The sequence below is a fragment of the Hippoglossus hippoglossus genome, chromosome 15, assembly GCF_009819705.1.
Source record: "Hippoglossus hippoglossus isolate fHipHip1 chromosome 15, fHipHip1.pri, whole genome shotgun sequence".
Lineage (NCBI taxonomy): Eukaryota > Metazoa > Chordata > Actinopteri > Pleuronectiformes > Pleuronectidae > Hippoglossus > Hippoglossus hippoglossus.
The window spans coordinates 13830151-13855933 of record NC_047165.1 but is presented as its reverse complement, the minus strand read 5'-3'; the positions used below and the strand labels follow the sequence as shown (position 1 = coordinate 13855933).

General features: G+C 42.7%; 2 protein-coding genes across 15 annotated transcripts in view; one reads left to right on the top strand and one right to left on the bottom strand.

The window, feature by feature from the left end:
- lmbrd1 (LMBR1 domain containing 1) overlaps positions 1-2896 on the top strand; it is a 50847-nt gene extending 47951 nt beyond the window's left edge. Inside the window, exons 15-16 of the mRNA XM_034608661.1 lie at positions 883-974; positions 1328-2896. Coding sequence (XP_034464552.1) covers positions 883-974; positions 1328-1438 — 203 coding nt within the window. The 3' untranslated portion in view covers positions 1439-2896. The remainder of the gene's footprint in view (positions 1-882; positions 975-1327) is intronic.
- Positions 2897-9250: 6354 nt separating this feature from the next.
- Positions 9251-25783, bottom strand: part of adgrb3 (adhesion G protein-coupled receptor B3) — a 123098-nt gene continuing 106565 nt past the window's right edge. For 7 of the 14 annotated variants that reach the window (XM_034608010.1, XM_034608009.1, XM_034608011.1 and 4 more), the window contains 12 exons: positions 21586-21736; positions 19635-19704; positions 19161-19227; positions 17595-17698; positions 17154-17252; positions 16627-16798; positions 16311-16406; positions 15114-15153; positions 12789-13456; positions 12614-12649; positions 11612-11716; positions 9977-10340 (listed from right to left, as the gene is read on the bottom strand). In XM_034608010.1, the coding sequence (XP_034463901.1) occupies positions 10152-10340; positions 11612-11716; positions 12614-12649; positions 12789-13456; positions 15114-15153; positions 16311-16406; positions 16627-16798; positions 17154-17252; positions 17595-17698; positions 19161-19227; positions 19635-19704; positions 21586-21736 (1797 nt within the window). In that variant the 3' untranslated portion in view covers positions 9977-10151. Of the gene's footprint in view, positions 10341-11611; positions 11717-12613; positions 12650-12788; positions 13457-15113; positions 15154-16310; positions 16407-16626; positions 16799-17153; positions 17253-17594; positions 17699-19160; positions 19228-19634; positions 19705-21585; positions 21737-25783 lie in introns of all 14 variants that reach the window. The other 7 variants (XM_034608008.1, XM_034608012.1, XM_034608013.1 and 4 more) reach the window with 7 other exon arrangements.

Here is a 25783-nt window from a genome sequence, read left to right as displayed (position 1 = left end):
TGGAAAACATTTTGGTGCGGGATGATTTAGGATGATGTGATGTAGTAACTTTTTTGTTAACACATTTACACACATATTGCCGTGTTTCTTGAATCAGTCATTGGATTTTTTGGATCATAGCAATTTCTCACAAATCTGCAGTAGATCCAATAACTGTATATACCGAGGACACTTCCTGTGTTTGGGAAAGGCAAAGTTTTTATACTTAACTTTTTATTTTCATGGGTTTTAGAGTTAAAACCAATTTTTTTGCATGTTCAGTGTTTTTCTTTTTGAGTTTAAATCCTTCAAAAATACTGATATTTCTGTTTTCATATTATGAATAAAAAATGATTGAAAGCTGAACTTGACAACCCACAGTAAAAACTCTAAAGTGTTGTCCACTTCCTTGGTAGCGTAGAAAGTAAAACATGAATGTTGTCCCCAATGTCAAGAATATACCAAGGTTAATAATTTACAATTCTGCTGAGATGAAATCCATAACTATTTCATTGCTCTCTAAGACCACTTTGATGGTCTTTGTGTTTTTCAAGATATATTTTTCCGTTTTATTGGTGTAATGCAGAAAGCTTGTACCTGAGAAATACTAGAGTGGAAACAGATATTTGTTCCACTTGGTCTCAGAATGGTAAAATATTTTCTCAAAGGCAGGACAAATAAAGATGCCAACATTTCACTTTAACTTTGAAACAGATACCTAGTGGAAAGGTACCAGGCTGGATTTAAAATATGTGAAACAATCAACCACCTTGTGTTAAATATATTAGTATTAATGAATTCTTTACTTTTGAGCAATATATTTGACGTGTTGTTTATTATAGTTGTTTTGTTAAAACAGTAGGGTTCAAGAAAGCAATCTTGTCTTTTCTCTGTCCTTTTCAGATCAGTGCACAGTGACAAGATCCTATCTTTTCCTCCACAAGTTCTGGTTCTTCAGCACCATCTACTACTTTGGTAACTGGGCCTTTATCGGGGTAAGTACAGGAACATGAATAAAATATCCTAATGTTGACTTTAAGAGGAGGGACAGCTGCTCAAAGAGGTTGGATTATTCTCATTTTATGGCAAAAGTGATTCACAACAGTGCGTTTAGTTCTAGTATTTTGTACCTTAGGAACAATTAAACATTTCATTTAGTCCAAATCCAAGTTATTTACTTAAAGGAAGCTAGTCATTTAATTTATTTCCAGTAGCAGGTTTCTAGAAAAGGCTTCTCTGACACTGCACACAGCTTCATCTCTTCAGTGAGAATATGAAATCACCTCTTCACTTGTTGTTCCCGGTGCATTCTATCAAATGATCCGTCTGCTTTGCTTATTATTTGTAGGCATTCCTCATCGGTATGGTGGTGTCCTGCTGCAGAGGGAAGAAGTCCGTGATTGAAGGAGAGGTGGAGGCCGACGACTCAGACATAAGTGACGATGAATATGTGCACTGAAAACAAGAGTATTCACTTGATCTGATTTAAAGATATGATCACCTCAACTTAAAGGGACGCGAAGGTACATCAACAAATACAAACAAATGAGCGTAACTAAGTATTTTGGTCTTAAGGAGTTGTTGCAGTGGTGTTTTTGTGTATTCCAGCCTCGTTTTGAGTCGACGCGTCACTCCCCCTTAATGAGAGCGCGCAGACTGATTGTTGTGTCTTTCTCAGTCGATATTATTGATGACTCTGGGATTCAGGGAGGGTCCTCCAACTCAATCCTACCTTGAGAATTCACTTCTGAACAGCTTGAAGCTGACACAAATTGGTCATTTTTCTACTGGTAGAGACACATTATTACGGCAGCGGAGACACAGTCATGGGCTGCTTCCAAACGTCTGAGCTTTATTTGGAGACAGAGCTTAGCCTTCGAATAAAACCAGTTTTTCTTCTTTCTCTAAGCACTTTCTGGACACTTTGAATGATTACTTTATGAAAATATCTCTGCTTAGCTCCAGTTTACCTTTAAGATAAAACACTGAAAACAATTGTGTCTACATGGACTGCTGTGCTCGCTTGTTTTCTCAAAACCTAATTGGTATAACAAATAACGATAAGCGTTGACAGCAATAACATTGACAGACTTTATTTTGCTTGTTCTTATCTGAGGATGAATATATTTCTGGTGGATTTGCTGCTTTTTTCCGCCGGCCTTTAGTTTGTTTGCAGTTTCAAACCTTATTTATTCAGATGTTACTGTACTTGCATAACTGCACTGTGTATGACGTGTAAAGGACCAATTGTTGCTGTTGTGTTTTCAAGGTTTCAGTTTTTTGGGGGTTTTAAATCAAATTGGTTCGACAGCTTTTTGCTGTCTGTGTTAAAAGACGAGTAAAATAAGAAAAAAAAGATATGGCTGTAATTTTCTTTTAATTAAGGATATTTCTTGTTTTTTTGGCTCAGCACTCTAGAGTTTATCAGCAGCTTGTGACATAGAACTGTTTATGGCTTTTATCTAGTACACGTATATATATAACTTTATCCCGATATATTTAACAGTCTGTGTCAAAATCAATATGTTAAATATCAATTTACAAACTCACAGAAAATATCAATGTGAATGATTTTTGTTTTCTTTTGGTAGGAAAACATTAGTGCCTCATGAATGTACAGTACCATGATGGGCACACTCTTCAGTGCACGTTACCCTAAATTAAGTCTCAGTGAGTTTTTCTTCTTTTCTTTTCTTTTTTTCTGATTTGCGATATTAGTCTTGAGTTTCCTTTTTGAAGAAGTGCTTTGATTGAGCCATCAGCTGGAAATGTGATGAGGTGACGCTCCCAGAAGCTGCATCACGAGCTGTCACCTCCTGCGACTGGCTGAAACGTTTGCTGTTTGTGAAACTTGTGTCAATACTGAATGAAAACCTGTATTTAAAGAAATAAAACAATTTTAAGCCCGTTACAAGAATAAATAAAACAACGTGTTTTCTGTTTACACTCCAACATGTCGGTGTAAATCCTCCATTGAGAATTGTCCATTTCTCACAACATGATGTCTCCCTTACACAAACTCTTAAAGGGGACATAGCATGCCCATTTTACCACAAGTTGATATGGTTCCTTGGGGTCTTAATGAAATGTCTGTAACATACTTTGGTCAAAATACCACAAGGATCATTTAAAACAGCACCCTTTTTACCCTGTCTAAAACAGCCCTCCACAGAGTGACCTGTTTTGAGTGCCTGTTCCTTGAAATGCTAATGAGCCAGCTCCCCCCTCCCCTCTCTCCCCCCATGATTTTAAACGATATAAATTACATATTTTATATGATATAAATTATCAAATATGCATCCCATACTTTGTATTCCCCTTCTGTTGTCCTGGAGTTTTAATTTTCCCAATCACATAATTAAATGTCCCCCTCTGCCCATCCACTACAAGCACACAAGCAGACAGACAGAGAGAGAAAGAGAGGTGGGGGGGCTATGAAGACCATCATTTACCCCCGAACCCCGACATTCAACGGGTACAACAACAAGCGGAGAAAGCAGAATCGCGGGCTGACCTTATATATACAGTTTATGGGGCTGACCAGTGCGGAGAAATGCACGTCCCGTGTGAACAGCCAGGCGGCTGCGCGCTTGAGAACGGCGCTGCGCTGCCTCGCAGCGGCGCTTCCGCGTCCGGTGTTAACCCGGCATAACTACTGTAACCCAGCGTACAGTAGTGCTGAACACTGCGGAAGTCTTCCACACTGCTGGCTGTGTGGCACTGACACAAATTCCAGCTCACGCATGGGAGAGCGAGCGGTCGCGCCCGAGCAACTGCTGCAGCCTCCCAGTCCCAACGATCCAGACAAATGCCACGTGAGTGAATCGCGGGCTGACCAGCGGAGAAATGCTCGTCCCATGTGAACAGCCAGGCGGCTGCGCGCTTGAGAACGGCGCTGCGCTGCCTCGCAGCCTCGCTGCCTCCGGTGTAAACCCGGCGTAATGAGTGTGGGGGGACGGGGGACGGGAGGGGACGGGGGGGATGAGGTGGGGGGTGGGCCAAGACCATGTAGGGAGACTTCCAGTACCTTGTTACGACACAAAACCCAGGAAGCTCAATCGAGTTGCTCAAGCATGACGTTTCTGACTTAGAGGAACTATAACAAAACGCGCGAGTGTTTTTTTCCCAGAGTTTTTGGGTTGGTAGACATGCCAGATACCCACATTAACCTGTAGAAGCACTAACAAAGTGGAATTTGCATGCTATGTCCCCTTTAAGTATGAATGGTTTAACATGCAAACATGAGTGTCACAGTTGTTTGGAATAGAGAAACCTATCATGCCATAACAGTAGAGGTGTTTCTGTTAAATACATATGACATTTGTTTTAAATAACATCTGCATTGCACAGTATGATGTGTCCAATCAGGAACTTAGATCTATTTAACTGTGTACGCATATTGGTTGTACCAGGTAGTGAGCGATTGGTGATACATGTGTAAATATTAGTGAGAAGCACACGTTAACTCTCCTTCCTGTTCTTTAAAGCTTCAGAGTGAGTTGGGTCATTTTGAGGTTGAGACTTAAAATGAATCAGTTCATGTCCAACAGGGACCCCCCCCCCCAGCACTTCTGACCATTCCTCATATTGCTGTCTATAGAACATATTGCTCTGTGTGGTTTTTGCTGAGTCATGAAATACCTGTCTCTACTGCAAAGTGTGTGATTAAGATGAAATAATTCCCTTTAGTTGTGTAACATTTACTTTAATGGAATAGCTCCACAATGTGGTCAGTTTTTTACAAAAATCTATTAAGGAGCTTTAACGTTTATAACCACAATCAAACAATTCTGTTAATGACAGAGTGAACCCTGCCGCTCAGAGCCGAGGCTTTCCCTCTTAAACGAGCGTGAGAGCAATAAGGACGTTTATCCAATGACACTGACATGGATTAGCGTGTAACTACTCAGCGCTTGTTTCGGATGGATTTGCATAACGTTTTGCACGCGTGTTCAATTACAGTTTTGCGGTTTCCCTACTTTGTCATAACTGTGGCGCAAGCCCGCCTCGAGTTAAGCCATTATGTGACATGCCACCCACACATGCACTAATAAAGCAAATAAGCCTTGAGCCAAAAACATGGCGCCCCGGAGCTCGAGCAGCGATTGTGTGATCAACGTGTCAGATCCGAGGATTTGTGCTGTTCAGGGGTGCAACTTTTCTCGTCACCCCTGTTATTCAAACACCAAGCTTTTTCTCATCTTCTCCCTCCCTCCTGCATCCTGTCTTTTTTTTCTTTTTGTTATCACGCTACTATGCAAGTTTGCTTTGGAACAGTGAGCACATTTTAATGAATAAATTAATGAATTCGTTGAGGGGAAAATATTTTGCAGGGCGCTAGAAGGTTTACAAGATCTGCCTGAGGACCATGCCCCGACATATTCATTTGATTTTGTTTTATTTTGTACAAAGTCGTTGTAACTGCAAATCCAAATTGACCCAATATTTATTGTTTTTGAAAATGCGTCATTGCTGTAATCGGAGCTATTTTGCCCAATTGTTCAGCTGTCAAATTTGCAGGGACGCACCCCACTGAGGTGTTTTTGGTTCAATTGGGAACTTCTAATCATTTTGAATCAAAGAAGAAGACAAAGTGGGGTTCGAGTCTCGGATCCATTTAAACCGTACGTTGATGATTCTGTGGAGTATTGTAGATACATGAGAAACTTCACATCAGGGCAGCCGTTGTCAGGAGCCTTATCTGAAGCCATCATCTCTCCACTGCTCCACAGGATGAGTGTAATGCATTATACAGTGCGTGAGAAGTGCCTGCTGTGTCTTTCAAAGCTTCATTTTTGTTCAAACTTTCTCCTCACATGAAGTACATCTATCCTGGAGAGTACAAGTTTCAAAGTTTGGCTTAGTGGACTTTTTTACACACAAGTATGCTACAGTAACTTTACCACCACAGACACAGTTCAGGCAGTAAGCTATGCCTGAACTGTGTCTCCTAAACTGGGCAATATACTTTTGATTTCATTACACGCTATAAATCTTCTTCTTTAGTTGTGTTACATATTTGTAGCAGTTCACCAAATAAAACCACAAACAGTCCATTACTCAACAACATCAATGTTCAGTCCAATTGTTGAAACCAAGAGGCTGGAGTGAGTGTATGTTTATGTGTGTGTACGTTCTGATCTGGTGTCAGTTTGGAAACAATTGTTTGTTTCATTTAAGAGTTGGATCTTAATTTATAGATTGTCTTTATGTATAATATACAAGCAAAATATGTCTAAACTCAACTAGAGGGAAAAATGTTCTACTTGCAGCAACTTCAAAAGTAGCCCAAATGCACAAAATTAAAATTTAGGTAAAATTGCCTAAATGTCTTGTGAAACATCACTTTTTCTATTTCATTATTACATTATAACATTTGCTGGAATGATTTTTGAGGTGTTGCCCTTTAGTCTCTCCTCCGGGCTTTAACTCTTCTGACAGGCCCCTTGCAGACCAACAGTTTGTCTTCCTTTCCTCCCTGGAGTCGCGCCTCCGGGGAGGAAAGTGATGCAGGACCAGTGTAATTATGTTGATTCTCTGTTTGCAGCCCCTAAGCAGGTTAACCTCTTTGCCCTTGAGGGCCTGTGGGACCTGCCACTCACGTCCAAAATGAAGACCTGTCCAGCAGCCTTGTCAACAGGTCCCTCAGCTTTTAAGTTTAAACACACATTTTACATACACAATCCGCTAAAATCAAAAAATATATAAATAATTACAATAACATAATTTTCATGGCAAGTCAAGTGTCAAATATAAAGTCATCGCAACCTCTTGGAATTATGATCTTAGCCATGTGACACATTCATTGATCTCCAATGTTCAAGCAAGACCTCTGTGAAGTATTCCCACATTGCATAGTGGTTTTTTCCCCTGCATTTTAACTTGGGCTTGCAGTAGGTGGTACAAAGAGACTATGATGAAATAGCTATAGTTTTTTTTTAGGAAACTCATTTGCATGTGGTGCCTGTTAAAATTAAGGGTCTGTTAAAAATAAAGATGGCAGCATGTGTTTCCCCGATTCAATTGGCAACTCTGTTAAAGAGTAGTAATAGTGTATTGTTAATGGGGGAAACAAGGAACCAATCTGTGTTATGTCTTTGTACTTTGTTCATTTAAGCACTTTTAAACCTCATCTTTGACATTTTTTTAACATGTAAGCTAAACTAAATATTGTCCCAAATAACATCTAAGACAAACAGCAACATAAAGTGTCTTTTCCTGTTATTTATTGGTGTGGTTGTGTTTGTCATGCTCAGTAGCCGGGGGGGTTATGGCACATTTAGTTGACACAGTACCTTGTCATTTCCTGCTTCTCATTTGAATACCATTACTTCATATAAGCACATAAATTGTCTCTGGAGTCGCTGAAACTTTGTCTGTTTCCATCCGTCCCCACGCGAGATTTGTTCTTTGGAAAAAGAAGAGGCTGTCAGTCGGGCGTTGATTGAGCAAACGCTCACAGTTTCAACAGCTAAGGAGAAACAAAACAAAAGCAGCTGCTGTGCTTTCCAAACATGACATTGGTTCTTACAACCACGACAGCCTGGTTTGCAGCTTCATGTGCACAATGAGTCTGTCCTTCAAATACTGAAAGTAGAGCATTAATCCATCAGTGTGAAAGGAAGAAAGCATATTTAGTGTCTGTATAAAACAAGTGCTGTCATAAACAAGTGTCCTTATATAGTATTTGATAATACCCTGTAGTATTCTCTGTAGTTTAAGAATGTCATGATATACTGTAGTCCTGAGGTTCCTTTGCCTTATACAGGCACATACTAAGACTGCTCCAACAGTTACTGGTTGTTATTTGTAAGTACAAAATATTTTTGGTATTTTTCAAAAATTATCCCGACTCAAAATACAGTATATTCCTGATATCCCTCTATAAAAATGTTTTTATATTATTAAAGATCAATTATTATACATTATACACCACTTTCTAATAGTGTATAAGTTCAAAGCAAATATCACAGCATAGAAGTGTTTCTTGTTCTTAAGGTTAATTTTATGCATTATATAAATCTCTCTCTCAGTAAAAATATAACTTTGTTTGAAAGTATAATTGTATTTAGTATAAAGCTAATCCTTGTTATGAATGTTTGCTGTACAAACCAAATATTACACTTTAAAATATTTTTACATTTTTTTAATTAATGTTATAAATTATATACCACCTCTGTCAAATTATTTGTTATCTTATTATATTTTTCCTACATCATAAACTTACTATCACTCTCTAGTCATAGTTCTTGTTTTTTTTGAAAGATTACTTTTATATATTACAAACCGAATAACTCTGTATTAAATGTTCTTCTTTTTAAAGGATCATTTTCCTACAAGATGGTTTTCAGCTGAAACCCCACGAGCAGGCGGTGGTGGGATGACGAGTGTTGAAAAGCCCTTCACACTATGAGACACATTAATGAAAATCAAACCTCTGTCTCACATAGTTCTGCATATAATTAGCCTAATTATGTCGGCCAGTCTCAATTGAAACGGCCTGTGAATCCAGACATTCATGTCTAGTCAGAGCTGGATGTGATATCAGCTTCTTTTATATCGAGCTGAAAGTGTGTGTCCTCCTCGTCTGCTGCCGCTTTTTTTCTCCCTTCGGTTCTCATTCTTCACTGATGGTGCAGGTCCAAGTCCCTCCTCCTCCTCCCCCTCCTCCTCTTCCTCTTCTCCCCTGATGGGCTGACCCACTGCTCCCCCACAGGAAGGACACCGACTGATGTCCTTATTGCCGAAGTGCCAGACCACCACACAGAACAAACAGGATGTTCCCCCCCTAAGCCCCCAAACACACCCTCTCTGCCCCTGGTATTATCAGGTGGAGCTTCCGGAGGTGCAGAAACCCATTAAGGGTGCTCGAATCCAAATTCAGAAATCAGATACAGGGCTGGATTTATGAGGCGAGTGAGGAAAGTTTCCAGTGGTGACCTTCAGCTGCAGTTAAACCTGAGGCTTAAATCATAGAGGGAATGACCTCCTAACCCGGGAAATGATCTGAGGCGATGAGACGTGAGGTGCGAGGGAGGCATAATCCAGTCTGTGCTCAGATAACCTGCAGGGAAAAGTTGAATTTTCTAGCATTTTCTCAGCAGTTTTCATGGTCTTTTGTTCTTGGAAAGTTTAATTTTCCACCAATCACACAATTTCCATAGTCCCATCCCCATCCTTTGATTCCATACATTCAAATATTCTCCTCAAACACAGTGAAACAATTCATCCCACAACCGACAAACCACATAAACTTGACACGACCTCTGAAGCAGTACGAACATATTTCCTCTTTTATTTACATTCCTTTTCAAATGTTAACATTTTTCGCTATAACTTTTGATCAGGTTGGCATCTTTTTTTTTCTCATTAAAATAAATTGGCACAAGTAAAACATATGTAGACAAAAGTTTATTTACACCATACAACATTTCTGTTTTTAAATATTTTATACAGAGCTGCAGATGTGAGAGCTTGCTGGGATCCTTCAAGCAGAGTCTGCAGTATTAAAGTTGTGAAATATATTATTTATATAAAAGTGGGTATTATCTTTATTGCATTTAAAGCAATGAAGAATGTAGCTTGACAAACATTCATTTTAATATGACAGAAAAAATCCTCTTTGCCGCCCATGTTTTTATATCATAAAGTAAAAAGTGTAGTAATGGCCAAACAGACTGTTATAAACTTTTTAAAAACCTGCATAAATATATACATTGTGCTCCCGGGTCCAGTTTTTATGAAATCAAAACTGGACCCGACGAAGCTGGGACGACATGGCATGTCATTTGCTTTCGTGAGGTTTTCATTTTTCGAGAGATTACCTTGGTTTTTTTGTTTTTTTAAGCCGATTCCTCAACAGATAATTTGAAACACATGATGGTAAATATTGTACACCAGGCTGCCCCACACTAAGTACACTAGTGAGAATACAAAAAGTAACACTGATGTTTTTTTCCCTTTTTTTTTTTTTTTTGTCTCTTTTTCTTTTTTTTCTTCTCTCTCTCTCCTCAGTCCTTATGTTGTATTGGCACATAATGTCCCTGCCACACTCGTATTATCCAGATATGTATGCCAAGGCTGTTAGAAAAGTCTGTTGCTTTATTCAGTGCAAAATACATCCCTTTCTCCTCCATTCCTAGTTTGCATTTTTCCTCCCGTCTCCGCACCCTCTAGACCTCCGTTTGGAAGTCTCCTTCCTGGACGTCTAAGGGGAGGTTGACACACTTTTCCCACTCTGCGGCCGTCATCTCCAGTGAGTCCTTGGTGTCAGATTCTAGTACATTCATAGTGGCGTAGTTCTGGTACTCACAGGCTGGATTGTAGCTCTCCCATGGGTTCTTGTTTGGCATTGCCTTGTCCTGTGAACACGGCCAGTGGGGTGTGATATTAGTGGCATGACAACCTCTGGAGCGAAAATGTTATTTCTTTCACACACACACACAAAGAAAACACTATTTTGCAGTGAGGTCAATTCATTCAAACAGGCATTATATGAATTCCTAACCCACTGCTAATTGAAAATAATGGATTAATGCTGTGGAAAGCATCAAATAACAAAAGATAATGGCAGTGTATTAAATGTGAACATGCTTACGTTGAGTCATAGCAGTCGTGTTCCCCCCCCCCCAAGCTCGGTAACCGGTGCACTAAATGGGCTTCACGTATGAGCCATTCATCTGAATGAAGCTCTCACTGACAGTCCCAAAGACACTATTTCAAATAAGGGAGAGGAGCTGCTCCCAGTCAGGGAATACAAAATGGATCCTAATGTCTGCAGCCAGCTCTGCAGTGCATTCATTTGGGGAGAAAAAAAGCTGGAAGTGTGAGTGTATTGTAGTTATCGTTTTCTACACAAAAGAACTTGCACTGGTAACTAAGCAACGGGCCTCAAATTACATTGTGCGGTAGGGGTGATTGAAATGTGAGTGAAAGAGGATTACGTGCAGCCAAAAAAAAGGGGAGCTGCGGCGGAGCTGACATCGTCTGAAAGTCTGGCCGTGTTTGGTCACCAGCTCAATTTCTTGTTTGTTGCGTTCAATAGAGAAAACATCGCCGATTGTCTGAGGGGGAGGGGGGGGCAATAGAGCTCCGCGTCCCCGCCGTCTGCAGCTCCAGTCAGGTGTGGAGGATGCTGGGACTTTGTTTCATCTGCGGCAAGGTCAGGAAAAATGTTTTTGTCGTAATTCGCCTGACTTCCAGAGCAGCTACGAAAAGTCCCCCCGCAAACAGTAAGAATAGAGCGACCGGTAGATTCAAAAGTCTGCCATGCATTAATGGGAAGAAGATGATGGGGTTGCTAAGTAGATAAATGTGCATGTAAATAAAAGTGCATTCGTGGCCTTGCATTGGAATGGATGCACTCTCTTCGCAACAAGGTTACCAAAGGTTTCTCCTCCCTGAGTCTGGCCTTGTGGAAAAGTCCCCCCTCCCCCCCCCAGCTGCTGGCAGGCCCTCTATCTATAGGAAGCTTCACTTCCACATGAATACCTCAGCTACGCAGCCGCTCATTTGCACAATCACACGTTATGTGTCCTGCACCGGATGTCTAAATAGGGTGTTTGGATGTTGATCTCTCTCTCTCCTTTAATTGGCCGACAGCCACCCCCCTGGTTTTTTTCCTGTTACTCACCATGCTGCCCATATTTGGTATGTCTCGAAATCGGTCCAGGGTTTGAAATTTCTGATTCAGTTCCTGGAACAGCTCCATGTGTCTTTTCCTGGTGTGCATGACTTTCTGCAATGGCAAGGGTTTTTGCTTTGGTATTGACAGCCAATAATGGAAATGCATCTTCCTCTCCACCCCCTCCAACTCTGATCAATTTGTTAGTGTCATGGCGGTTTACTTATAGGCCAGGTTCGAAGCAAATCTGTGTGTCTCTGCATATATATACAAGCCACTGCCAAAATAAAGGAAACACCGGGATAATTAATGTTCGGTTGATGGGACGCTGAAAGCTCGGACTATTTTAATTGCAGTATCTAGATTCAACATAATTCTCCAGTGACAAATTGCCTTTTAGAGTTTTGTCGGGGTAAGGGAAATCCTTATCAACAAACCTTGGCACAAATCTTCCATTTTAAGGGTCGGCGTGCATCTCAGCTAAAACGAAAAGTGCTCGCCGCGCCAAGAAGAGCTGCCAGAAGCCTCATGTTTCCTTTACTTTGACCGAGTGTACAATATATATGCAGCAAAAGCCTGATTTAATAATGCAAAGGAAATGCTAAAAACCTGCCAAAGGGGGTTTAAAGATATGTGTTTGCAAGCCAATATAATAATTGTTGGAACCAGTGGTAAAATCAGATGTGAAATGTGCAAATGACTTTTAAAAGCATACATTTTGGAAATCAACGTATAGCTAATGGATGGAGGAGATGGCGGAGGACAAAATGTAGATGAGAACTGTTGCCCTGTTTGTCAGTTGACAGCCTTGCTTTTACCTTAACTACACAGCATGTCAATAAATCTCAGTTGAGTCAAGGCTGTGTTACTCCAATAAGCTTAAGAGGCACAACAAGTACTAGTAAATCAAATGACAAACACAAGTGCAAAAAATGGCTTTTCTCTGCATAAAAAAAATAAATAAAAAAGCTAGATGCATGTGCTACGGCAAGAAACGTTATCGTTACATACCTCAAAGTCCAGATCGGAATATCGCGACTTTCGTCTCTGTAGAGGTAAAACAGGAAGGTATGAAGTTATTAAGTAGTTAAGCACATTTCTAAGACATGCATTGTGTATTTTTTAGATGTGTGGTGTTGACCGCAGCTCTGTCTCCTCTGCGCCTCATCCACAGGAGCATATGTACCTCTAAGGAGCTCATAGATATTGTCGACCCTGTCTCACTCCTAGAAAGCCCCGCGGATTCCTCCATCTCTGCGAGGAAGTTCTTAACCGCCGTGCGAGGTTCAAAGGGCAGGTTTTGCATCTGCTCCGGAGCGCTAGGATACTGCTGCTCCAGGTTCACATTCATGTGGTCCATGCCTGACGGGCTAATATTGAAATCGGGGCTCATCTTGTAATGCATCAGCCTCTCGTGCGACAGCGTATCCATAGTGATGTTCATCTTGGTGTCGTCCTTAAGGAGAGTGGGCATGTTACCCGACGCCGCAGAGGCGCGGGGCATGACTATGTAGTCCGTCTCCATCATCTGACCCTGCATCGGGTGGCCCTCCATGTCGTGGCCGCCCATGTCCTGGTCGCTCTGCCGCATGGCGTCGTCGGTGCACAGGTAAACGGTGCGGCGCATGTCGCCGCTGCTGTCGGCCATGCACTGCTCCTTCAGATCACCCACTCCCATTGGCATGTGCAGAGCCGAGGGCTGCTGGATAATCACTTTGGAGATGATGTTGCCAGGCAACGTGGAGTAGTTGAGGCCCTCGGGGACCTTCTCATCCTCTTCATCATTGAGGGAAATGCGGGAGAGGGTGCCTGTAATGGTGGCTGCGCGACAAGAGCCCATGTCTTTGTGGAGTGCTGCGGGGCAGAGTGATACAAGGATTAGTGGGAATTCCGCAGTAATGAAAGTAATGTCACCGTTTGTCTGAGATTATCCAGCATATGACCCAAAGAACAAGAGAATCCGAATCAATACGAGCCAATTCCCAGAGGATTTATTTCTGCTGAGGGAAGATGGTGATGACAGAGCGAATAACTGTGGATATGCAGAGTTTGACATTACGTCTATACAAAGGAGCACAACAACAGACACAGGTATCTCTGGAGGATGGGACTGTGAGAAAGTGCTGAATCATTCTCACTGCTATTCAGGATGTGGCTAATCCTAATTTAGTGATTGGTGATGACCTTGTAATCCCCATATTCATAAATACCCTCTAGTTAAGAACATCCTGTCCTCGCCTCCGTGCATTTTACCATTTGCCTCATGAATCAGTGGGAATTATACTGTCTGTTCACAAAAGGCCTGCAAGGAGACGACAAATAAGATCTATTACCTCGAGCCCTTTTTTTTTTTGTTTGAGTCTCATATTAAGCTCAGTGTAGAAACACTCAGAGTCTGGTGGTATTCACACTGAAGAAATAGTCCGATCCAAGTTTGCACTTTTGATTCTGCAGGGTGACACTGCAGGTCCTTGTGTCTGCTGCCCAAAATAATCCCTTTTTGTAAACAACCTCTGTTCAGCCCAGGAACTTATCAGTGAAGTGCATTTCTCTCTGGCTGCCGCTCTGACTTCAGCCTAAATCTGCTCATGATTTATAAATGACACCTGTCTCTTTGTGTCGGGGGAACGTCCTGCACGAAGGAACGTGGGTTAGAGGAGTCTGCGTTTTTTTTTGTGCTGTGAATAATTGGTCAGCTCCGTTGTTCCCTGCAGAACCATTAAGGATGTTGGTTAATGTTGGTTTTAGATGGTTTGGGAGGGGTCGGAGCACGACAAGAGCAAGTTGACACCATTAGTTAAGTGCAGGATTCTGATTTTGTCTGCTTTTGTTTGTTTGTTAGTTAATAGGATTACGCAAAAACCGATGGCTATGAAATTTCATGGAGGCATGGGGAATGACCCAAGCCATTAAATGTTGTTGCTGCTCCAGATCAGGGGGCAGATCCAGGAACAGTTTGTCACTTTCTTTCACATTGCCAGATAGAGATCACCAATTTCAAAGGGGATCATCCACGGATCTTGTTGAAAGAAATCATATTTATGGGACGAGTACACAACAACAAGATGAAGGAATCAGGAAGAAACGTTTCCCTTCCGCTCAGCATCAGACGAAGACAATCCTTCCCAAAAAACCAGACACATAACACCTACGCACATTTTCTATGTCGGCGTCGACATGTTAATGAAAAACATAATTATGCGTACGCCTGCCAGATGACGCGAGGAGCTGATGTTGTTTAAATCTATTGCGGCCATTTATTGCGGTAAAGCCGACACATGAAGTGAACATCCAGCAGCTTCCTTTATACTGTTTTGTTCTCAGATTCAAGTCAGTGTTTGAGTAACTGTGAAAAGACTCCTGTGGGGATTGTTGGTGGTTACGTAAGCGAAGCTATTTTTTACTGTCTAACCTCTTTTTGGTGGGTTTTTTTTTTCCCTTCACATGCAAAGCAAAGGAGCCACTTGTTCATGATAATAAGAATAAGAATAATAAGACAGCATCTGTTTACCTGATCGGCAGGCGATGTCCACATCCTTCTCAAAGTCCGTCTGTAGAGAAAAAGACAATCAAATGGTCAGTGTTGCTGAAAATAAAACGTTTTTTACAGTATATATATACAAACCCAGAGCTGCAAGACGAGGATCAATAGCACATATTCATATCATTATTTCTCAGTGCTTTAGAAAAATGCAAAGCAGTCATTTCTTCTCCTCTTGCTCTTCCTAACAATATATCAACAAAACATCAATGGGGGGAAAAGTGAAGATGCAGCAGCTGGGAAGCGTTTTGTGCTTGTTGCTAATGACCGTATTGAAGCGGGGGGGGGGCGGCAGGGGGGTGACACCATTCTGTTATCATGAAAACTATCTCACTCCGAGGGGCATTAGAATACTAATCGCAGATCATTGCTGTGGTGTGCCAGTGGCGTTGTCATGCCAGATGAAGAGAACCAGTGTCCCATTTCAAAGGTCAGGCGGGGGAGCGCTTGTGCCATTACCCCGAGAGAGGGAATGAGAGGGACGACGCACGGGCAAACATGGACGCTGGGTTCAATCACAGAGGTATAAAGGATTGGTCTCGGGGCCTGTACAACAACCACCAAAGGAAACTAAATGCCATTTATCAGAGGGCCAAGCATCCACCCTGCATGTAATTGCAGCTTTGCAAAGGCGTTGTGTGAAGATTATAAACCGATGGGAAACAAGGGTACTTATTGAACTGAGTAATGCAGACATTTTCAGACATTGCATATCGAACACAAGTAAAGTTAAGGTCAAACGGTTGTACATGTGTATTATAAATAACCAGGGAACATTATCCGTCCATCCATCTATCTATCACAGGAGCTGGAGCCAACCCCAGCTGACAGAGGACGAGAAGCTGGGTACACCCTGAACAGGTCGCCAGTGTATCACAGGACCAACATACAGAGACCAACAACTATTTACACTCACGATCACACCTATTGGACAATGTAGAGCCTCAAATGAACATAACGCCAATCTGCATGACCCGAGTAACTCTGTGTACCGGAGGAAAACTCAAGCAGACACAAGGAGAACATGCAAACTCCACAAAGAAAGACCACGGCCAAGAGGAGATTTGAAACTTCTTGCTAAACCCCTACACCACTGTGCAGGAACATTAGGGTCTATTTAAATTATAGAGGATCCAGTTACAGATAATAGGGGGTAACTGTGCCTACCATTATCTGAGCATGTCCATTAGGGAAGGTTCCTGTTGCGTCACCGCTGATCGGGTCTTGGCAGTTTCTCAGCCGACATCGGAAAGCATCTTGGACCTAAAGACAGGGGGAGTCAGTTCTTCATCATGTCCACAATACTGCATAGCACAAACAGTTTTGGGGTCTTGCCGGATCTCGAAAGATACAGTATTCTGATTGAAAAAGTACTACTTGATGTGTTTAGGGAGTAGTTTGTGACTTTAGCAAATCTCGTCCCTGCAACATTTTCCATAAAAGACCACGGGGGAAGGACGGATGACTGGAAAACCTCCTCTACCTCTCTCCGTAGGACACAGTGCACCATCACGATGACGAAACCCTGCAGCGAGTCGAAGACGGCGAAGAGGATCTGAAAGAGGATGGAGCGCTTGTCCGTCATGGCGAGCACCGCGGACATCCAGGTCAACGCCAGCAGAGGTAGGACGACACAGGAGCTCCACAGGGACGCCCTGCGAATAGGGGAGGAAGGATTGTGTAGAGGAAAACAACAGTGAAGACGCGATGATGTCTGGACCCCGAGTGCAATCTGCATCACAGCCTTTTATACTCCATAGCAACAGAAGGGCTTTAATGTGCATGCGGGTAATAATGTGCTAAATTTACTTTTAAAACAAGCACTGCGTGTTTACAATAGCAGATGTCCCTGCACTGTACATCAAATCTCCTGTGGATGCAAGTGGAACATCAGCTAACGACGCAGCGGACTGCGAGCGGGCTCTAAAATGGTGGAGGTGGACACGTTGTACATGCAGAGACTCCCTGTAGCATCGTCTTATTGATTCAGAGACACTGACAGGCACTTACATTGCATTGCTAGCTGTAGTTGCTGATAAAGCAGTTGTTGATACAACGCCACATTTGGCACACTTGAGAGTTAATCCTGTATGCGGCTCACTCATCTGTCTGTGGGACATAGAGACAACAGCATGACACACAACGCTCACGGCCACTACCCCGACTTTAAAACCCACCCCGTCATATTAGCAACAAGCGGAGGCCGCCAAAGTGTGTGCGTCGTGATGATTTTTCGTGAGATCTTGGACTGATTCTGCCAGAGAAACTACAGAGCCGTGTTGCTCCCGAGAGACATCTGACCTCTTTATGTTTATACTTCTAATTTCCTTGCAGCAGCACAGAAAACAGGGTCTCAAGCTCCATTATGTATACAAGACAAATTCAAAGCATGTGATGTGTATTTTTGCATGATTTTTGAGAATAAAAAAGAGAAAAGCGGAGGGTACTAACAAGGACGTGCTGTCATACCCTGCACGGTGCTTCAGCTTCTTGTCCAGGATGCCGTCCCTGGACACGAGTTTGTTAAACACCAGGATTCCGATCACCATGTTGACCTGTTCGATGGGGGAGGCGAACGGGAATATTAACTTTTCAATAAATCAACGGCAACAAGATCATTTCAAAATCAATGCGGGATATTTCTTTTAATTTCCCTGCTTGACATCCTCCGTAGGTAGTCGATGATTTATGTCACGATCCCGCGGGCGTTTCTTTTTTTTCCTCTCCCTCTCTCTCTCTCTCAGATTTTCCATCTGCGCTGAGCTTTGACCTCCAGCTTCTATTGTTTGCTCATCTCTGTGACATTTCAGCCAGTGGATGAGGCATGCCCTGCCCACTCAGCCCAGCACAACAGCCTTAAGAGGAAAGATCTCCCTGACAAGAAGCACTCGTCTTCTCAAAGGCACCTTCCCCTATTATTAGCAGTGCAACGCACTCATGTAAAAACCGAGGGAGATTCACAGCAGATTCTCTAAAACATGAGAGGCCATTTCAAAATCCCTCCGGCTTGAGACAAAGAGTTCATTAACTATTCATACAAATACATTCGGGGAAGTTTTGTTCGACACGCTTTGTTTGGGCGGCACATTTGATTATGATGTCACAGTATCAACTCAGTTCGGTGCTCGGTCTCACTGCGGAGGATTTTCTTTCTGCTCTTCTTTCTGCTTGTGTTCCTCTGAGGTTCATCCCAAATCACAGATCACGTTGCTGTGTATCTGATGCTAAACTAAAGTTCCCACAGTTTTCCACAGTGAAAAAAAATCCCTCTCTCAGTTTCATTCTTTTGTGTAATTTTCTCTTTACAACAATGTAAAGACAGGATGATTATAAAGACTCCAGTATATGAGATTTTGCTAAAATCTGACGCGTTAATAATTGATCACCTCACAGCTTGAGCCTGTTGCCTGATGGGATATGATCATTACTTTTACTTTCTAACCAGAGTGTTCCTCCATAGGGTGATAACACACGGCAGCTGTATCACATTGATACTTTACCATCCTTAAAACGACTCTGTTGTCTGTTAGCATCTTGTCGTTTGAAAACAAGAAGCAAAACATTGGAGTTTATCATTAATAATAAGAATAGAAAAATGTTGTGAATCAAGATGAAATTCTCCTGTTGCTGCTTAAACATGATTATTGTTAAGCAGGATAACACAAAAACTACACAACCGATTTCCATGAAATTGAGTAGAGGGGTGGAGCTTTAGCAGAACTCAACACCTTTTGATGCGGATCCGAATAAGGGGGCAGATCCAGGAGTTTTTTTCCCCTTTCTTAAACATACTGTCCCTGTTTTTCAACATTTTTGTGGATGAAAAATATCCGGCATGCTTAGACGACTAATATCCAGATAAAAATCTGTATCTTGTGAATTTGAATGTGTTTTTAATAAGGGCACTGTTGGGCTTTTGCGGAGGTGTGGTTTTTTTTTCTGTTGTAAACCTACATTTCCCTTGTATCCCCGGCATATAAAAGTATAACAACTGGACGTGTGTAGACTGAAACCTACCAGAACAACAGCAGCTGCAGGTCCAACAAAGGCGTAGAGGAGCCCACCCTCCAAAGACAGCCAACAGCTGCAGGCGAAGCAGGGAAAAACAGTTAACTCCCACCAAGGCATTAACATCCAAGTTAATGGCGCACACCGGCATACAATTGCATTTCCCTTGACTGTCAGGGGAGATGTGCCATATGCTGTAACTCTATTTCCAAAGTTTCACAGGGTAATAAAATGCTAAAGAGATTTTAAGCAGTGTTTATGCGTTTGGTCTCCAGCAGGGATACAACTCAGTCGAAATTGGGGTCTTGCTGCGCTATTTTGAAATTTGATTGGGTTCATGGGACTTTGTTTATGGCGCTATTTAGGAGAGTAAGCCACCGCACGCGCACTCAATCACCACTCTTAACGTGTTTCCATGAACCTGCTGCTGCATGTGCGCTGAATAATACATTCAAATATCTATACAAAAAATTGAAAACTTACTATAAGGGTGTCCCATAGCCTTTTGTTTTGGTGAATCCCATTGAAACAGCAACCACCAAAGCTGGTAACCCTTAAAAAAAAAAGAAAGAAAACAATCGATAGTTATTGGAGCACACTCTCGTTGCCTGTCAGAAGTGAGAGACTAAATCCATAAATCTGCAGAGGAAGTCGGCCTCTGTGCCCTCCAGTCATTAAACAAAGTGCAACGAGATTCTCTCCATTAGAAGCCGCAGGATGACACGAGACAGTCGTCCCAGAGCATATGATCAACACCGTGCATGTAAATATTGCATTCTGTATAACATCCCACTGAACAGCAGAGGGGAACAGTGTGTTCTCTGCATTGACAAAATGGCAGCGGCGCATCAAGTCCAGAAAATGTCATCACATCACTGCTCTGTAAGAAATCTCACTGCCATCCGCACCTTTTTTCTTATGAAGGAATCTTTTTTAGTTTTTGCTGTATTGCTCCTCATTACAGATCTGTGTAATGGATTCAGTTCTTACTACAGTGTGCTCGGAATACCAACGCTTTTTTTTTTCTTGCCTCCTCTCCGAGCGGCGCAGGCAGGTGCTATTGATGTAATCAGTTTCCTGGAGGCACGAGGCAAAGACCCCGTGGCCATCCAGTGCCTCTCCGCAGTGCTGAAGAGGTAAAGAGTGCCGAGTGTACACAAGCACGTCATAAATCACCGCCTGGCGGAGACTCTGCAGTTCAAACAGGCTGAATTAAGAGACAACAGGTACCGTGTGTTGCACGCCACTGAGCGAAATCAGTTTGCTGTGTGTTTGTCTTCTATCCTCGTTGAACACAAGAGGAGATCTGCAGGGGATTAGACTCGTATCATCTTTTGTCCATTCCGTTACATGGGGAAAATAATGTTGATATTATGTAACGCATTTTAATTGTCACGCAACAAAATGCTGGCCGTCTTATTTGTCATTAAAATGTATGTTATATCTGTTTCTTCTATCTATGTGATTGTGGAACAGCTTTTGTCCATTTTTTCTTCTTTGCAGCAGGCAGTGGCACTGCAATGACTAAGAGAGCCTTGTTTGTTGCTAGGTAACAGGAAGAATGAGTGTGGGCTCTTTCATAATCAAATTGATTTTTTTTTTTTAAAGGAGAGATTTCTAGTTGTCTGTAAGAAAGAAAGAAAGAACCCTTTGGACGAGGATTCGTACATATTGACATTTATCAAATGAGGAAAACAATTCAAATGTGTGCAGATATTTATAACGTGTTTATTGACATCTGTGCGTATTTCCCACCTGATGTGTAATTGTCATTGTTTCATCTTTTCTTTGCAGTGTGGTGCAGGCAGGCAGGGATCACAGCGTGGGAGGCAGGAACTTAATAATCTAAGACCAACCATAATCAATCATTTCCTCTGTGATACGTGGATTCTTTACAGGTTAAGGTTACGAACAACTGAGCATTAGCTCCTCCAAAGCGTCTCTGACTGTGCACAATCCCACAGCTCCGACACGCACCGAGCTCCGGTCCATAAATTCCGTGACTTTATGGTTCTGTCAACGTTACATTCTCCCGAGCTCGGTTTCTGAGGGTTATCAGATGAAATGTATTCCTGCTGCAGCGTAAATGCTCGACTCACACCCTCTTGATCAGACATAAGGTCATTGCAACCTGCTACAGGAGAGCCACACCAGCCAGTCTCACAACCCCCCCCCCCCCCCCCCCCCCCCCCCCCCTACCATTGCCTCAAGGCCGGTCCATTTACCCGGCCTTGAGAGAGAGAGCTCAAAAGTACCACAACAAAGGGCCCGATAGGATGGAGATCTGGCTGAGGACGGAATGAGAACGGCGGGCCGGGAAAAAAAACAACTACTTGTGAAGACACCTTGACGGAAGACCTTGAGAGAATACAAGCGTGAGGCATAATGGGAGATAATGGGAGCGGCTTAGGGGAAACATGCTGCTCCGACTTACCCCAGCCCAGGCACAGAAAGCGCTTGCGGATGAGCCGAGTCCGAACCTTTCCCGTCACTGCCATGTAGGACTGCCAGGCCTCTGTGAGGACCCAGCAGAACGATGCCAGGAAGAAGAAGTGCAGGAAGGCTGTTGTCATGATGCAGACGCCCTGGAGACACAAGGAGAAAAAAAAACAGGTCAGGACGATATGCACTCATCGACTGTGGATGCAACCAAGACAGACACCAGCGCAGTGCCCGTTGTAAACCTGCCTGTTTGGAATGGGCTGTTCTCTGGTCCTGTGTCAATGCTCCGGGGCTACTTCAGAATTAATCCTCGTCATTAGCGAGTCCTCCTCAAACGGTTCGACAATACACTGTCACTTTTTATTAATGGTGTGCTGGACGTTGTGTGCAGAACCTTTTATAAATAGTCTATGGTGCAGAGTGGAGTAAAAAAACGTTGTTTTCATCCTACCTGGTTTAACTGCAATGAAGATTTTATAGATATTTTTTTCATTGGTAATGTAACTATGGGAGGACGTAAAAGAAGACATGTTCAACTTGGTCCGCAGGCTGAAGGCACACTGCCCCACCCCCACTGGTGGCTACAGAGCGCTGGTCGCCTGTTTATTCAAATTTTATAACATAGAACGTATAGCGTGTTGATGGTTCGTGAGATATTTGTTCCACATACAGACAGAAAGACAGCCATTTGTGGAATTAGTCAAAAGATACACCTCAGACACAGTAGCTCTGCATAACCAAACCAAATGCACACTACTTCAGATTCCACATGTAGAGTTCCGATGCTCAATGCAGGAAACACGTCAATTCTATTGATATCTCATTATTTGGCTGAACTTTTCTCGCAGCACCAACAGGCGTTCACCCGTCTAGACCACATCGGCGGGGGTGCGTCCCCGTGCCGTGAATGAAACAAAGCGTCTGGTTTTGAACTGCAGCAGCAGCAGAAGAGGTGGCGCTGGTAGTAAAGATCAGAGACAGGCCCTCGCTCGCTGACACAGAAAGCCACAGCGTAGCATTCCTCCGCACTAGCCCTCATTAGTATGCTGGGGATCCCACCTGGAGGCATGTGAGCCAAGGTCAACTGTTTTACACGGAGAGAAGGGGAACGACCCACAACACCGAATGATGCGGGAACACACGTGTTGTGGGAGGCGGCAGATTACGCTCAGGCTCCACAATGCACCAGCGCTCCTCTGCTTCATTAGCGCGTCCATCTTTGTTCCATTTCTCTCCAAATGGGATTGTTTAGAAGAGGATTAGAAATAATAAGTGTGTTCTTCAGAATTTTTTTTGTCGTCGCACACTGACATTTGTGAGTGAGAAGGGATTAAGCTCCTTCTCTCTTTTCACTTCAGATTTGTTTGCAGTGTGAAGCTGTGGTAATCTGAGTGACACCGTACAATGAGGAGGAAGATTGAAGTGTATCGTGTCCCGGGGCGTCCGCAGCATACTGTGAGAGCTCCCTGTACACTTTACATCCCCACTGAGAGAACCACACTAAACCCATCATCCCCTGGAGTGTTCACAGGGTTCACGTGGAACAATAATCCTGCATTACCTCACACCTCGGGAAGTAGGAAAACCAAGGGAGGATGTTTATCACCCTCCTGTGCATGTGGATTCAGGTAGAAAATGTGCCTGTTATTATCCAATTCAACACTGTTGTTACTTAAATGCAAATGACAGGTTGGTTGCTTAATACGACCAACTTCAATGAAAATCGGTGTAAAGTAAGAAGACAATAGAAACAATAACACTGCTTTGCTAACACTAAGAGGATTATTAAATCTATAGTGCATGGGTGGCATTATAAAAAGCTGCAGTGTCAGATTAACAGTGTCGCACTTATACTTTGACTTAACTACTGACCAATTGTAAACCATCCTCTGCAGTTGTGGTGACATAAAAGATTACAGCCATATTATTGAAGTATATAAGCCAGCTTTGTTTCACGTTTTCTGATAAATCACTGTTTAAAATGCCCGGCCTCTTAAAATGCACCTGCCAAAATCTTTATGGCCTAATGCCTGCAATGACACAGCATTTTATCAGCAGATTTGAAAAAGGAAAGGTAGAGAAAATCATCGCAACCTCATTCAAGTTTTATGCATTTTTTCTGATTACGTGCTTATATAACATAGTTTTGGAAAACTATATCTATTGAAGCACTGCACACATTGCATGGCTGACAGGAAAGAAACGCTCAGCTTTAGAGAAGAAACTGAGCTGCCAATCCTGCAAAGATGAAAGTGTCGGAGCAACACATCAAATCAAAGTGTGTGAAGTTCCCATGACACGCAGCCACCTGCTCATGTGGTAATTACAGGTGCGTACAGATGCTTTTGTGGAAAACACACACTTATTCTTGCAGTGAGGAAATGCATTTTTCTTTTCCATTTCAAGGCTAAGTGCAATATCTCCTAAATGTGTCTTTCTTGTACGTTCGCAAACAGCTGGGGCGTTGCAATCTGACGACCGACGTCTTCTCACAAATCAGACTCTTTAACTGTTTCCATCATTTGGACGCTGCTTCGTTTTTCCACACCGCATGGATGCAGGCAGGAAATTTGCATGAAGCCAACAAAACAGCCGAGCCGAACATGGAGGAGAGTCAGTGAACAAAGCTGTGTCTCAATTCAGGGCTCACATCCTTTGGAGGCTGCATTTAAAGAACCAGTTGCGTCACAGCAGCATGACTAGACGGGTGGATTCTTCTCGGGGCCAACCGATCCCAGGATTCACTGCGCTTCGGTAACAAACTGTTTTTTTAGAGGCAGTGACGCCGGCAAGTAACGAGACGTCCAATGCTTGAATATCACGCTTTTACTCAACGGAACAGCTAACGGTTAAAAAACAAAGGGGCATTCAAACTTTCTCGTCCTGTCCAACTTCAGCTCTGTGGCTAGGACACAGCAGTGAGGGAGGGACAAGCTGGTAACGTTGATCACGGAGAAACCTCTGCAGACCAGACTGTCTCCTTTCTGTTTCGTGGTCTGCCAGGCCCACGAACAACGCCTCCTTCGTGGGCCACGTAGACCACATCCTCTGGATTGAGACGTAGCTGTTAAAGAGGATACAGAGAGTCTCTGGCCAGAGCCACAAAGGTGCTTTTGAGTGTTGAAGACAAATGCCAAATGAAATCTAGGGAATAAGACAAGGAGAAACCATGTTGATTCTGTCATATACAGTCGCTGTACTGCTTGTATGTAGGCTCACATCCAAAGCTTATTCTAGTGTAGCTGTTGCTCATGTACTGTTCAAGGTGCTGAAAATAGAGCCTGCCTTGTTTCCTGGAAACAGGTCATATGCAGCCATTATGCTTCACGGCTCATTTGGCTGCCTATACCATCCGCTCTCATTAGTCCTCAAACAAAACAAAAAGTTACATTTGAGAAGAGAGAAAGGTACACGAGGAGGATGTTGTGATGGCAGCGGTCGGACGTAGGCAGTCCAGACAATATAACTAAATAAATAAGGTTGAGACCTAGAGTTCAGACTGCCCTTTAGAAAGGCAAATGCCGGGAGATGCTGAGCTCACTGTGTCAGTATCCATGGAAACAGAGGAACAGAGGAAAGGACCACATTAAAACCGTTGCTGAGTTGATAGACATGAGGGTAAGATTAGGCGGCGAGGGGGTGTACTTCTAGCTATTTCTATAAAGACAGTTTTAAGGTCAGGGCAGGACATTTAAACTTTAAATTTTGTATTTTACCTGATTAAAAGTCTGGGCTGAGCCCCGGCGCTCTGACAGATATTATGAACAGGAAACCTAATTGCCACCAAGTTCATAATGTCATGGCAGGCCAGTGGAATGAAAAGGGGATTTCAGATTTTAGAATTGGATTAAACAAATATTGACACGGTGAATGAAATATTGTCCTTAGCGGTCCCAGATTATTCCTACCAGTTAAGTTATTGGTTGCCTGAGAGTGTTTACAATGTGACTTTTAATATATTGTTACTTGTATTGAAAAGTGCTATACAAACAAAGTTATTATTATTATTATTATTATTATTATTATTATTATTATTATTATTATTATTATTATTATTATTATATTAGCTCAAGCGGCACGGTGGTGCAGGGTAACAGTGTCAAGTTACAACAAGAAGGTTTGAATCCCAGCTTGTTGATTTTGTCAACAAGCTGGGATTTGGAACCCAGCTTGTTAGCAAAGAGGAACTC